This window comes from Vitis riparia, chromosome 19 (genome assembly GCF_004353265.1).
Source record: "Vitis riparia cultivar Riparia Gloire de Montpellier isolate 1030 chromosome 19, EGFV_Vit.rip_1.0, whole genome shotgun sequence".
NCBI lineage: Eukaryota > Viridiplantae > Streptophyta > Magnoliopsida > Vitales > Vitaceae > Vitis > Vitis riparia.
In genome coordinates this window covers 23,838,022-23,852,640 of record NC_048449.1, presented here as the reverse complement: position 1 = coordinate 23,852,640, position 14,619 = coordinate 23,838,022, and the positions used below count along the sequence as shown (strand labels likewise).

The 14,619-nt window shown below is 34.3% G+C and overlaps 1 protein-coding gene across 1 annotated transcript; it reads left to right on the top strand.

The window, feature by feature from the left end:
* The first annotated feature begins 2,827 nt into the window (after positions 1-2,827).
* On the top strand, positions 2,828-14,051 carry LOC117909187 (nucleolar complex protein 3 homolog). The gene is made up of 13 exons (XM_034823105.1): positions 2,828-3,131; positions 4,010-4,179; positions 4,267-4,478; positions 6,159-6,367; positions 6,479-6,581; positions 7,640-7,803; positions 9,323-9,461; positions 10,599-10,775; positions 10,870-11,006; positions 11,583-11,903; positions 12,511-12,650; positions 12,748-12,845; positions 13,229-14,051. The coding sequence occupies exons 1-13, from the start codon at positions 2,941-2,943 to the stop codon at positions 13,739-13,741; spliced, it is 2,574 nt and encodes an 857-aa protein (XP_034678996.1). The 5' UTR covers positions 2,828-2,940; the 3' UTR covers positions 13,742-14,051.
* The last annotated feature ends 568 nt before the right edge of the window (positions 14,052-14,619 follow it).

Below are 14,619 nucleotides of genomic sequence, written 5' to 3'. Positions count from 1 at the left end.
AATTTTGATTTTTGAAGACTTCTTTATAGGTTCCTAGGGTTCTCGGTATAGAGTTTACACAATTTTTTCTTCAAGTCTACATCAATGAAAGAAAAACAAAAAAGCAAAAAGAAAGTGGGCCTAATGGGCCAGTTTAGTTTTATATTTGCTTAGGATGACAATTGGGTTTCTTTTCAACACCAGGCCTATGAGTGAATCCTAGCTTTAGCCATTAGGGATGACAAAGGGGTGGATTTTTTTGGGTACCCATCCCTAATGAAAAGGGTTTGAAAATTTTTTTAAAACCCGAGACGGGTTTGGGGCGGGTTCGAGTATTGCCTTGTTCCATCCTATCTTGCCTCGATTATATGTAAAATTAATTTTATTTTACTATTTTTAATATATAGATAATAATAAAATACATATTTTTTTAATAAAATAAGTTATAAAAAATACAATAATTTAATTATTTATAAAATATATTTATTTTAATGTAATTAAAATTTTTAAAAGTAATTTAAAAAAAATTTCAAAATTTTCAAAAAAAAAAAAAAAGTTAAATGAGGCGAGATGGCGCAAGTACGGGAATTTCTCATACTGGACCTACCCTACCCCACCCACCCCGCCCCGCCCCGCCCCGCCCCGCCCCGCCTCATTTAATTTTTTAAATGGGATCGGAATGAGAATTATTTTGAATAAAAGAGGTGGGGTTGGGATGGGGCAACCCGTCCCAAACCCACCCATTTGTCATTCCTATTAGCCGCTATTATAATAACACTTGTAATCCATTTTACAGTATTTTTAGAAAACACTTAAGAAAATCAGGTATTTGAGACAATTTAGAAAGTATATTTAAAAGTTGAAAAATCACTTGTAGAGTTTGTTTGATGGTGTTTTTAGAAAACATTTCTAGTATAAGAAGTGTTTTTTCTATTAAAAAAAATCTTTAGAAAATATTTCTAAAAAATTGAAAAATTATTTGTAGTATTTTCTAGAGAAGCATTTGATAATTGATTATTCTAAGAATGTGTTTGATAGTGTTTTTCGCATAAGTGATTTTAATAAAAATGTTTTCTCTAAAAATGTTTTTAGGAAAATCATCTATTAAATGTTTATCCAAAGAGCATTATAAATTATTTTTTCATCTTTATAAAAAACGTTTTCTAAATTTTACCAAATGTTTGATTTTTCTTCCAAAATACTTTTTATGTAAGAAGTGTTTTCTAAATGCATTACAAAATGAACTCCAAAAATATTTTCAAATGAACTCATTTCTTAAAAATACGTTGAACAAAGATACTATCAAATGCATTGAGAATCACTTAAAAAGGTAGTCTTCTCTCATACACTTTAAAAAAACGTACTTCAACTAAAAATGCTTCAACTACAAATACCATGAATCACACTCTTGAAAGGGTTAAGAGTGTGTTTGACGGTGTTTTTTTGTAATGACTCACACTCACACCCAATCATGTAGTTATTATTTATTCTGACCCAAAGGGTTCCTCACGGTTTTAAAACGCGTTTACATAGTTAAAAGAAACTTATATTTATATAGCATTGGTATAAAAATATTTTCATTGTATTGCATGGAATTACAGGGCCAAACAAACAAACACCCCTTACTCTCATAGTAGGTGTATGAGATCAACTCTAATACCATTTGTAAAAATCTATACCCAACTATATAGATATTGTCTGGTTCAAATCTAAATGGGTCTTATAACTTTAAAATATATGTATATGGTTAAGAAGAACTCATACATATATAACATTAAAAACTTTATCTCCTATCCTATATAAGATATCATAAACTCAAAATATTCTTATTGAAAGGATTTTATCTTAAAGTGTTTTTAGAAGAATTTCTTAAAAAGTATTTATAAAAAGAAAAAAAAAATTATAAGTAATTTTTAAATAAAAATAATTTTTCAAAATTTTTAAACTTTTTTACAAATACCTATTTATTTTTTCAAAAATACTTTTTGGTTAAAAGTATTTCCTATAATGAGTGTCCAATAGACTTTAAGTAAACAATTAATTAATGCCCCATTTTTGTTTGATTATATGGGTGATTTTATTTTTCATGGGCCCACCCTTGATCCACATGTCAATCATAACAAATGAGAGTTTTGGAAACCGCTTTTGAGGATTAATGTGGTTCTTGATATAATAGAGCTCGTAGAAGTTTTTCAAGTTTACACCTTTAAGATAAAACAAAATTTGGATGGGCCTAATGGGCCGAATTAGTTTTGTGTGAGCTTAGCCCATTTCTTATTTGATTGGAATGGGCCTTGTGTTGGGTTAAATCTTTCCTTGTAAGGTCTGAGCCCAACCCAACTAATTTTATTTTACAAATATTTCGAATAAGTAGGGATGATAATGGTTATCACATTTATTCAAAATAATTTTCACCTCCATCTGATTTTAAAAACTAAACAAGGTGAGATGGGGCAAACATGGGAATTTCCCGTAGTCCACCCTGTTTATATTAAAATAAATATATTTTATATATAATTAAAATATTATAATTTTTTATAACTTATTTATTAGGAACAATATTTTTTATTACATATATATATATTATATATATTATATCAATAATATATATATATATATATGAAAAATAGGAAATAAAAATTAATTTTCTATATGGTGTTTTTAAAAAATACTTTTAATTTAAAAAGTGTTTTTGAAAAATTAGTTTAGACTGATTTTAATACATCATCGTTTATTTTGTTGTTTTTTTTTAAAATTATAATTATCATATTATTATTAAAATTTTAATTTACTTTCAATTTTTAAACATAAGCTAACACGTGAGACAAAAGTTGTCTCAGTAAACCCTAAACCCTCCAACTTCCATTCTGAAGAAGAAAGCATTCAAGCTCATCAGTTCTCTCCATCTCAGAATCTTCTTCTCGATTTTTCTCGAAGCTTCCCAATTCATCTAATTCTTTCATGGGAATGATGGGAAAGGAGAGAGGGATGGGGAAGAAGAAGAAGAGGCAGAAGATTATCCTGCCGCCGGATCTCCCACCAGAGATTCCCGAGGATGAAGTCGAAGTTTCCGATGAGGATTTGCAGTTTTTCGATGAGAATCGAGACTACGCCGGCTTCGTTTCCACTTTGGACACTCATTCGATCACTAGGTCTGTTACCTCAATCTCTTTCTCTGTTTTCTCGTGATAATAGGGTTTTGATTTTTGATTTTTATTTTTTATGTTGATTTTCTTCTAATACAACGTGGAATTTGAAGTAAAATTTGGGTTTTGGAATTACTTTTTTCCAACTCAAGTTTGTGATTTGGGAAGTTTTGAGTTGTGTGAGAATTGGGTTTGGGATAACCATTTTCTTTACATTTGGGAAGTTCGAATTGCTCTCTCAATAGACAGCGAAATTTAAATTGAATTTGGATGTTGAAATTATTTTCAGAACTTCGCTTGAAAATTGGATTTTAATTGTGAAGATTTTTTTTTTTTTTTAAAAGGACGGGGGAAATTTAATTGTATGAATGTATGGGGAAAAACTATTATCCAACAGTATAATCATGATTTGGGGTAAATGGAAATGAATTTTTTTAATTATTGTGGCTTATTAAATAATAATATGAATTATATTTATATGTGCAAATGTGTTTACTGGTTGGGTTAGAAATTCGAGGAATGCTTTTTTCCGGAAATGATTCCATAATGCAATATATAAATGCTCACCATTTTAGAAAAACTTACATGACATGCCACTGAGTAAGTTGGACAAACAATTCTGTAAAATTTTCATTTTCATTTCCATGGAGATTTCCCTCTTGAGGCATTTAGGTTCCATTTGGATTATGAAAGGTATGAGGAAGGGTAGGTGCCAAGAAAATGAGGGAAAAACAGGGTTGAAAAGATAAATAAAATTAGAACTGAAAACAAGCTTAAACTCAATCACCTTTTTCTACCATGCGTGAGGTATTTTTATATTTTTCCCTTACTTTTACTTTTCAAGATCCAAGTGAAACATTAATGAACTTTATTTATATACAAAGGCATGTTTCACGTGTTGCCAATGTGAAAGAAGATGCTTTGGAGGCTTTATATGAGAGGCGGTTGAAGAAGAAGGCGGCAGAGAAACAGAAAGAGGAGAGTGCGCTTCAAGTTGATCCTGTAGATGCCCTTCCTGTCAAAACCTTAGATGGAGAACTATACTACAGGACAGGTATCTTGCTATTCTCCTTTTGGCCTTTCACTCACTCGTCTTTTCGGTGGTTTTCTAATTGGTTCATGCTATTATTATGCAATGCAGCACCAAAGAAACCAAAAGATTCTGAAAATGCAGCTGATAAATATGAAGCAGATGGGGAGGATGGAAATGAAGGTGTAGATAAAAGTATAGTGAAGCTGACAAAAGCAGAACGGAGGGCAAAGCTTAAGAAGAGTAAGAAAGAAGCAAAGAAACAAGGGAAGGAACTTGATAAAACAGAGGATGTGCAACAAACACCACAAGCTGCTGCGTTGGTATGTACCCTTATGCAGCTTTTTGCATTATTTTTTTTTTCTTAATGATATTACTGAAGAATTTAATTCTAATACTTGAAGTTTTTTCAATTGGAAAATGGTTCTTGGAACATGAAACCATGATCTGCATTTTTATTTTTTTAAATTTTTTGAAAAGAAAGAATATCACTCGAAAATTTTGAAGCATCAAACTCTCCATGGCTTTATGAGGAATACCACTTGGACTGATGCCTTTGATCTGGTTACAAATAGTTTAATATCATATTATTATAAGCGATTCTGTAATTATCTCCAATGATCTTTACTGTATTGGGAAAAGACAATTAATTGCTCACATTATCGAAAAGTCGCCTAAACTCTTAGTTAGTGGTTTAGAAGCCTCTTCCCAGTGATATGGTGAAGCTTGACTTTGAAAGCATTCTCTAGGAAACTCAGGGTGGACTGGCGAGGCAATATTTAATTTTAGTCTCAACTTTTTGTGCTGTGCAGCACCAAGCAACCCTAGTCAACCTTCCAAAATTTTCCTGGTCAGAAATACTTTAACCAACAGAGAACATACAAAGCACATGCAATGTACAGCCAAAACTCAGCCAAACCTTTATAGTTTCTCTTCTGAATCAATAGGAGCTGACATTGAGAATACTTCAACACATATTCCTTTCAACAACACTCTTATGGACAAAGCCATCTCAACAAGCGTTAGTCTTGCTCTAACATGTGCTGCACCAATAACATGCTGCATGTTAAGCATCCATACTACTGAAGCTTTGGCAAATGGTGCCTTGGTCCATGCAAGCGTCTTTGTGTGCCATCCATGTGAGTGTGGCCTTTGGCCCATGCCAAGGCCATGCATGCTTCAGTTCTTGTGTGCTTGCCTGCTTGCCAAATGTGTCACCAATCTGATTTTTTTTTTGTTGTCATGACCATGACCATAATGGCACATGAATTTGTGTGCCATGACCATGGCATTGCCCTATGGCCTTGTGTGCTGCTGCCCATGGCATTTTACTGCACTCTGAAACTCCAATTTGAGATGCATTTGTGCTTTATTGTGTGAGTGTGAACCATGTGTGTGTCATCTTCTTTGTATTGTTTTCTAAAAGCTTTTTCTCAATTTCTTAAATAGAGATTTTTTTCTTATTTTTGGAAAACTACATAGCTAATATTGTATAATATTGATGATGATATTTCTAAATGTTTCCATCTACTTCTTTTGTTACCTTTCTTGTGCCATATAATGCCTGTATCTGTGCTTCATTTTCTTCAAACTGTAAAGATCTTGCAGTGTTATTTCAAAATGTTTTATTTAACTTACAAAAAGGCCTTTGCAGATTTGTATGTAAGGTTCTTTTTTTGTTTTTTTGTTTTCTTATTTCCTTTTTGATATGTATACATCTCTTATATGTGCTATGCTAAAACATGTTTTCGATGCTTGTGTATTAACTCTTTGAAGCTTAAGGTTGATGCTAAGGTGTCTAGTTAGAATATTGTTCCATTTCTAATTTAGTAATTTTTACTGACTTCGTACTCTTTATTGCCTTCTTTAATGTTTTGTTTGGTGGTTATCCTTTTTATAAGGTGGGGCGGGGGTACACTTCACTTTGCTTTCTTTTCTGCAGTTGGACACTCATGAAATTCTGTTTAGCATAGCTCATAAAAAAACTGGTGTTTCTTGTCTAGGCTGAGGTAAAAGAAGATCTCACAGCTGAAGAAACATTTGAAAGTAAGAAGCGCAAACTAGCAGAGTTGGGAATGGCACTGCTTGCAGATCCAGAAGCTAATATTAAAGCCTTAAAAGAGATGTTGCAAATCTCTAAAGATGATGATCAGGCTATTGTCAAGCTTGCGCTGCTGTCTTTGTTGGCTGTTTTCAAAGACATTATTCCTGGGTAAACATCCTGCTTTTATTCCGTTGTTCCCTTCAAACACCTTTTCATGATTAATATTCTTTTCTGTTTTTATTTCTGGTTTTTTACTCCTCTTTTGAATGTGTATCACAGCTACCGTATCAGGCTTCCTACTGAAAAGGAGCTGGAGATGACTGTATCAAAGGAAGTTAAAAAGAAGCGGTACTATGAATCCACACTTTTATCTACATACAAGGTTTGGCTTGGTGCTTTGTGGAATGGCTTGTATTTGAACAAAAATGGAGTCTTGATTTGTACTAAGATGTTTGGATGCTGGCCATGGTCTTTGCTTTCTTGGCTGGAGAAGTACTTCTCTATTTTTGGTTGCTAGATATGCTCTTGTTGGGATTCTTCTTTGCTTCTTTTTACCTTCATCTAAATTGGTGCCTGTGACTTGTTTTTTAATTAGCTAATTTGATTCCTTTTATGCTTATTGTCCCCATGAAAAGGACATATTACAATCATTAAGCAACTAGATTTTATTTGATGTGGCTATGTGTGATTAACTATTAGGCATTCAAAAATTTGGAGTAGTTTTAACAAGGAATATGTTGTCAATCCAGATTCATCATTATTGATTAAGTCTTGGTGATTACTTTAAACTCTGAGCGGATATGAGTTGGATCTCTTTAGAGGTTATACTGTTTGTTAACTAGTTCTGTTGCATGCTATTTAAGGCTCTGTTTACATGGATACCAAATTAAGGAAGGATGATTTTAAGTATATGTGATGGAAACTAAACTTGTCACTCATATTGTGCTTTTCAACCATGCCATTTTTCTTGATGTAGATGAAAATTTGGTGGAAGTTTTTTTCACTACCCCTTTTTTGTTGTTCCATTTTGTAGTAAAGGATATGCATCACTTTGGGTGTTCCTAACTGAAGCTACTGCAATGTTTTGTTACTGTACATTTTCCAAGATTTTATTTCCAGATGGAAAGAGTGACCTATATGTATTTACTTAAAACCATGTTAAATCCATGTTTAAGTACCATGTGGAAATAGGAGGGAAACAACAATTTCTAAAATTTGATAGAGACTAATGTTCAAAATTAGAACAATGATTCAAGCCTTTATGAAGATCCAACGTTTTAGAGTATCTCTATAGCTAAGATGATTTTATTGGATTGTCATAGATTATCCATTTGATTCGTGATTCCTTATTGTTGGCACAACACAAGTATTGTACATATTTTACTTGTATGGGCATCTTGCTGAAATTTGAATAATTTTTCTCTTTATGCAAATTAACAGGCATATCTGCAGAAGTTGATGGCATTGGAACAGCAGGCCTCATTTCAGCATATTGTTTATCGCTGTATCTGTACTTTGCTAGATGCAGTTCCCCACTTCAACTTCCGTGAGAGCTTGTTAGCTGCAGTTATAAAAAACATAGGCTCCTCCGATGATGTAGTAAGGTTCTGATATATCTATATCCTTTGTTCTTTATATTTAACGACCTTCTACTGGAACGGGTCTTTCAGCTCAATCATCACTTGCATCATTTGCAATGCTTTAATATCTGTACTGAAACTATTTTGTAGAATGAGCTGCATAAAAATTGTTGCACAAGTAATTAGTTACTTTTGTTGTTTGGTAGGGCTCATCATCTTCTCCATTAATCTTCTTATTCATATTCATTCATGAGTGGAGGTGAAACTGGCATATGCTTTTTATATGGCATGCTAGGTGCTTAAAAAATGGTGGCAACTAGATTATAGTTTCTCAAAGTTTAGTCTTAACTCTTGAAAATACATAAGAATCCTCTGTGCAAACCTTTAATCAAGGATGGTAAATATCTCAATCAAACGCTATTAATTCCTGAAGCAATTCCACTCCATCTGCATTGCCCTGTAAATTTTCTCCTCAATAAAAATTTTAATTTTCTGTATAAACGGAAAATTTCCCTTTTTAGTCATTTGTACTATGCTAGTTTGGATCCTTTGAAGGAATGTGCAGTCAGATGGTCTATACTCACACTTTATGTTGAACTCCTCTACATGGGGTTAGGAAGGGAACAGAGCTAGGCATAAGGTTGGACTTGTTAAGTATTACAATTTTGAAGTGTTGCTGGAAAGCAAGAGTTAAGGTTTATTGAATAAGAAGTTTAGACCTCTGGATCCTTGAAAACTGGCATTTGTTATTTAATAACAACTTGGGGAGGATGTTGAGTGTTGATCAACTAGCGATTAGAGCAAGAGTCCTCACAATTTGGTTATGTGGAAAAGGGGTGGGAATGCTGTGATTGTTGGAGCAATGTGGGTCCCACTGAAATAGTTGCATTTGCTTGAACTTTTATTTCCTGTAGCCGCATAAGCTACTAGTGGTGTTAAATTGTGAAAAATTCTTTCCTGAACCTTTTTTGGGATTGGGTTAAATTGTACAATGGGGACGGTTCTTTGTCGGTGTTAGAATTTGTGGATTGGTTAGCCTGTTTGTAGGGCATGTTAGCTGGTTTTTGTGTTGGTTGCTTTGTACACATTGTGTATAGCCTCTTTTATCTGTAATACATTTTCTTTTATCTATCAAAAAGATAAGCTACTAATGATGTTGCCCGAACTTGCCATTGAGGGTTTATAGATTGATGCTTTTCTCAGGCAATGTATGTTTGTAGGGCACGTTAGCTGGTTTTTGTGTTGGTTGCTTTGTACACATTGTGTATAGCCTCTTTTATCTGTAATACATTTTCTTTTATCTATCAAAAAGATAAGCTACTAATGATGTTGCCCAAACTTGCCGTTGAGGGTTTATAGATTGATGCTTTTCTCATGCAATGTATGCTTGTACAGCCAGTATTTAGCCATAGTTTAATTTTGAACTTAATTTGAGTCTAGTTGAATTAACTTACCACAAAAGGAAGGAAAAAAAAAAAAACAGGGCAAATTTGAGCATATTCCATTTCTTTTATCCAACTAGAATTCTTCTATTTATTGACAGGAAACTTTGTTGTGCTACTGTTAAATCACTCTTTACCAACGATGGGAAACATGGTGGTGAAGCTACTGTGGAGGCTGTTCAATTGATTGCAGATCATGTGAAAGCTCATGATTGCCAATTGCACCCTGATTCCATTGAGGTAAGGGGTAATGAATGTTGATGTTTTAACTAGTTCCTTTGTTTGGCTTATCAAATTGACATTGCATCTCTCTTACTCTCTTTATTTCTCATGAATGAAGAAGGCTGTTTATAGAATCAAGTGAGTGTATGGATATCAGTACTTACTGATGAAGATAGAGCATAACTTTTTAAAAATGTCCTTAGTGTCAAAAAATGACATGAAAACATACATGAGTTGGCTGATTGTTCCTCCTGTTTGGCCATAAATATTTGTTGAATCGGAAATCTGCCTTAGCTACAACCATCAGGCATATCATCTCCACCACAGGTGCTGCATCTACCACCCACATGTGTAAAATATGAAGAGGATGTGCTGCCGAAATGTTTCCTGCTAGAAAATGCTATTTTAAAAAAGCAATGCCAGTTCAATAAACCATGGTGGAAATAGCTGCTTCAAGTTGTATCCAATTGCCTCTAATGTTCTTTTTCCAAGCTTTCAGTTAAATTCTCTCTTTTTATATGGGGAGCAGCAACTCATAAATCCCAATTATAGATGCTTCTTGAAAATATTTGAGCATTGTTCAACCACTTTTGGAGTTGCTTAATGAAATTTAATATTGTTGCTTATTTTGTATCTTTGGTTGGTTATTCCATTTCAAGCTTATATTTGTGTGCTGGGGTTATCAAAGTCAGGGTGGAAATGGAAGCACAGAAATCTGAGTCCTTGTGATATGGTTTCTTCTACTTGTGTCTCCTTTTTTTCCCCTTTTTCTTGGGAGTTGTTATGCCATTTATTCCAAAAGAGAAGTGTGAGCATAGTATTTTGAACAGCTAACTTTGGTTGCTTATATTGAGAGGGAGTTGAGAAGCTCAAATAGTATTTCCACTTTGGGCATGTTTACCTTGCTTGATCCTGGCTTTCCCACTCCCCTCAGTCTCTTTCTTCTTTGACACCTTCTAGGTTTACTGTAATGGCAGTGGAAAACCATGACTTGTATTAGTGAATGGCATGTAAATGAATTACTGCTAGGGAGATCATCTTACATATAATCACCCAGTGGCAATATATACTCTTTTGACTTGTGCTATAAAAATTTCTTTTCTTTGGATCATTTTTTATCTTTATCTCTGTGATACCGTTTCAATGCTTTCTCAGGTTTTCATGTATTTGACGTTTGATGAAGATCTTGGGAGGCCTGAAAACCCAAATGAGGATAATAAAGTCAAAAGCAAGAAAAATAAGAAGCGAAAGAACCGTGAGGAGTCAGGTGAGCTGCAAGAGAGAGACAAAAAGAAAAATAGGCAAGAATTGGTCACAAAGATGAGAGAAGAGGTATTCCTACGAATGATTGCACTCTTGATTTTGCTTGTTTTCCATTCTTTCCTCTCTTTTTTTTGGTTATTAAAGTGATTGATGCTTCACATAGGTCAATGCCGACTTTAGGGCTGCTTCTTTTGCCCCAGATGTTAAGGAGCGGAGAACGATGCAGTCGGAGGCACTTTCTGCTGTATTTGAGACATACTTCCGCATCTTGAAGCATAGTATGCGGCAAATTTCAGTTAGGTGAGTTCCTATACTTTGGAAATTTGCGATGAGGTTGGGGTTTGGTTTGATGTAATGCATTCTTGTATTTGTGTTGCAGCAAATTTCAGTCAGGTGAGTTCCTATACTTTGGAAATTTGCAAAAAATGGGGTGGGGGTTGGGTTTGATGTGATACATACTTGTATTTGTGTTGTATTGCTGGTGTCATGCTAATTTTATATTTAACTCTTGCTTTTGCTAATGGCTCAAGTTTGTATTTGACTTCAAGTTGATTGTGTGTTGGATCATCAGTATTATGACATCCTGTTTTCAAATGACTAAGCTATTTCTGAAAGCAAATTGGAATTTTAAATTTGGTCGCTATTTTTTCAATTGAACATTACAATCCATGGTAAAACAACTTGAGAAGATCCTGTTGTGCTGGAGTTGATAGATTCAGCAAAGTCTTATTCTTCTTTTCCCCATGAAAATTGGGTGTGTGTTGACTCATAGCCCTTTTTACTGAAAATAAAAGAAGTGAGCAAAATTGCTTAATTTACCTCAAATTTTATATTTCTGGAAAACTGGGTTCTTATTTTCTCAATTTTGTTTCTCAGATCTGAAGAGAATGGGAGTTCATTACCTGGTGCATCTGGGAATCATCCCCTGCTTGTTCCATGTTTGATAGGATTAGGAAAATTCTCTCACCTGATTGACTTAGATTTTATGGGCGATCTCATGAACTGTCTGAGAAAGCTTGCCTGTGGCAGCAGCAACTCTGATGGTTCCTGCAATAAACTTTTGACTGTATCTGAACGTCTTCGATGCTGCATTGTTGCCTTCAAAGTGATGAGGAACAATCTTGAGGCCTTGAATGTTGATTTACAGGAATTCTTCATCCAGCTTTACAATCTTATTATTGAGTACAGGCCCGGAAGGTTAGTGTCTGACATTCGATCTCCAAAATCATTACTAAGTGAACATGAATGCTATATTATTCACTGTGCAGAAATGTTCCCTTCATGCTTAGCTCTGAATGATTCTGTGATATAGCTATGATTTATTTTGAAAGTTGCTTGTAAAACTGACTCAATTGGACTTAAAGGTTAGAAGCATGAAGTCAGTTGATCTGATTTCTGATGAAAAGGAAGGGTGGGGGGGGGGAGGGGGTGGGACGCGAACCATTTATATGAACGCTCATGTGCAGCACCACACAGGATTGATCCCTAATGTTCATGTTGATTCAAGAATAAGAAACACTTGAAACATGGCTATATCGCACTATCCACTTTTATTGTAGCTGTAGTGTTTAAGCTGGCTGCACCTTTATCGATCAGAACTAACACCACTCATGAATTTTTTGTGAAATGATGTGGACATCACCCTTTTTTGTTTTAAATCATAATATCAGTCAGTCTTCATGTTAGTTTCATGCAAGTCATTGCTAGATCAGGTTTGCGAAATTCATGGAGGAGAATTTTGTGAAGAAAAATCATTTTCTAGGTAACTAATTTTTTATTCATAATATTGGTGTTTGCCAAGCAGAGATCAGGGTGAGGTGTTAGCCGAAGCACTGAAGATCATGCTGTGTGATGATAGACAGCATGACATGCAAAAGGCTGCTGCTTTTATAAAACGATTGGCTACATTCTCGTTATGCTTTGGGTCTGCGGAGTCCATGGCTGGTACATTACCTATTTCCTAATGCCTACTTATTTTTCATCAGGTACTTTGTTATTGTTTTATTTGTCTCACCCCCTACTTCTTTCAAAATTTTTGCAGCCTTGGTTACTTTAAAGCATCTTCTTCAGAAGAACGTTAAGTGCCGGCATCTGTTGGAAAATGATGCAGGAGGTGGTTCAGTTTTGGGTTCCATCGTGGTAAGTTTGCTAGTTTCTCTGTTCAAAAGAATGAAACATCTGGGGCATCCTTTTGGTTGTCAGGGAAGTAAATTTGGAAATGGCTTGGCATAGCTTTGCTCAAATATTTCATTATTACCATTGAAGCAATGCATCATACAAAATGTAACAATCTGTATAGCCAGCTTAAATTCCAGAAGCTGACTTCCCAGAAAAATACATGAAAATCGTTCTCCTTATCTTAACAAATTGATCTATGCTTGTAACTACAATTTACTCATAATTGTTTCTTATACTGGAAATGTGGAGATATCTTGGAAAATGTTTCTGAATTCCACATTATGCCATCTTCCGTTGATGCTATTGAACTCAGTCTAATCACTTTTGATTTTCTTCTCCTGCAGAAATATCAGCCATACGCCTCTGACCCAAGCCAAAGTGGTGCACTCGCCTCAGTCCTTTGGGAACTCAATCTTCTATCCAAGCACTACCACCCAGCTGTTTCAACAATGGCTTCAAACGTCTCAGGCATGAGCACTGGTCACAACCAAGTCTATCTTGCCACGGTTTCTCCTCAACAAGCCTTTGCAGACTTATCACTTGAACACGAGTCATTCATCAATCCAAAGAACATCGTCATGAAATCAAATCATAAGAGAAAACGAGGAAGCGGGTCATCTGGAGCAGCTAGCATCAACCCAACTCCAGATGCTGCTACTCCAATCGATGAAGATGGGTTGAGGAAGAAACTTTCAGAGCATTTCACAATTCTGCACGACATCAAGGAGAATGAGAGATTAAGGGGTGAGTTAGATCGTGTAACACTATCCCTGCAGGTATACGAAGAACATAAGAATCAAAAGAAGAGAAAACATGCCTCAAAACCCAAGAAAAATGCAGAAAAAACTGCCAGTTGATGAGTGATGTTTACAGCTCAAGAAAATTTTGAAGGCTTAAAAGGTAGATTGATTCTTGTGTAATCTTTGCAGTTTGTACCGTTCTTTCCCAATTTTGAGTAGGGCAATTTTGGGTCAAAATTTATGGGAGTGGAAAAGGCTATTTACAGGTTGGTAAACAGTCCATATTGGTATGAAAGGAGGAGATGAGTTATCATTGTTTTGATTTAACAAATTTATTGTTTTCTGGAAAGGGCAAAAGTGTACTAATCTCTCTCTCCTTGTGTGTGTGTGTGTTTGTTGTTGGAGTCTTTTAAGGTCTGTTTGGGAACTATTATGTTCTTTAGAATTTCTTAACTTAAAAAATACCCCTAACTAATTTTCACATAATCTAGCTTTTGGAGGAAAATCAGTTGTTTTTCTCATAATTGCTTTTAGGTGTTCTCAATAAAGTATTATGAAATCATCCAAAAATAGGGAGAATGCTAACTGAAAAAAATGTACGCTTATCTCATCATTTTATATATTCTCATGTCATTTAACTAAATCTACAATGTAATGATGTTTTATTTGTATCACAAGTAAAAATTATTTGTTATTGCAAGTTATGATTATGGGATCATAGAGTCAACAAGTTACAGAGAACTTTTGTCAAACTGCGATTCAAGTGTGTTATTTTCATTGTTTTTACGATCGGATGGGTCATTGAATCGAACAAGTTATTAGTTATCAAATCGGTGTTGTTCGAATTAATGACGTATATATATATTATTAAAATTTAAAATAATTATGAAAGAGTTTATATATATATATTAGATTAAAAATTAATAATATTTATTTTTTATTATTGATATTATCAAATTAAATCAATGTATTAATATTTAAATGTAAATTTATTG

Excerpts from the sequence above, each read along its gene's own strand:
- LOC117909187 (XM_034823105.1), top strand. The coding sequence starts at position 2,941 with ATGGGAATGATGGGAAAGGAGAGAGGGATGGGGAAGAAGAAGAAGAGG. Across the intron at positions 4,180-4,266 it reads AGAACTATACTACAGGACAG|CACCAAAGAAACCAAAAGAT; the intron begins GTATCTTGCTAT and ends TATGCAATGCAG. Across the intron at positions 12,846-13,228 it reads CAGTTTTGGGTTCCATCGTG|AAATATCAGCCATACGCCTC; the intron begins GTAAGTTTGCTA and ends CTTCTCCTGCAG.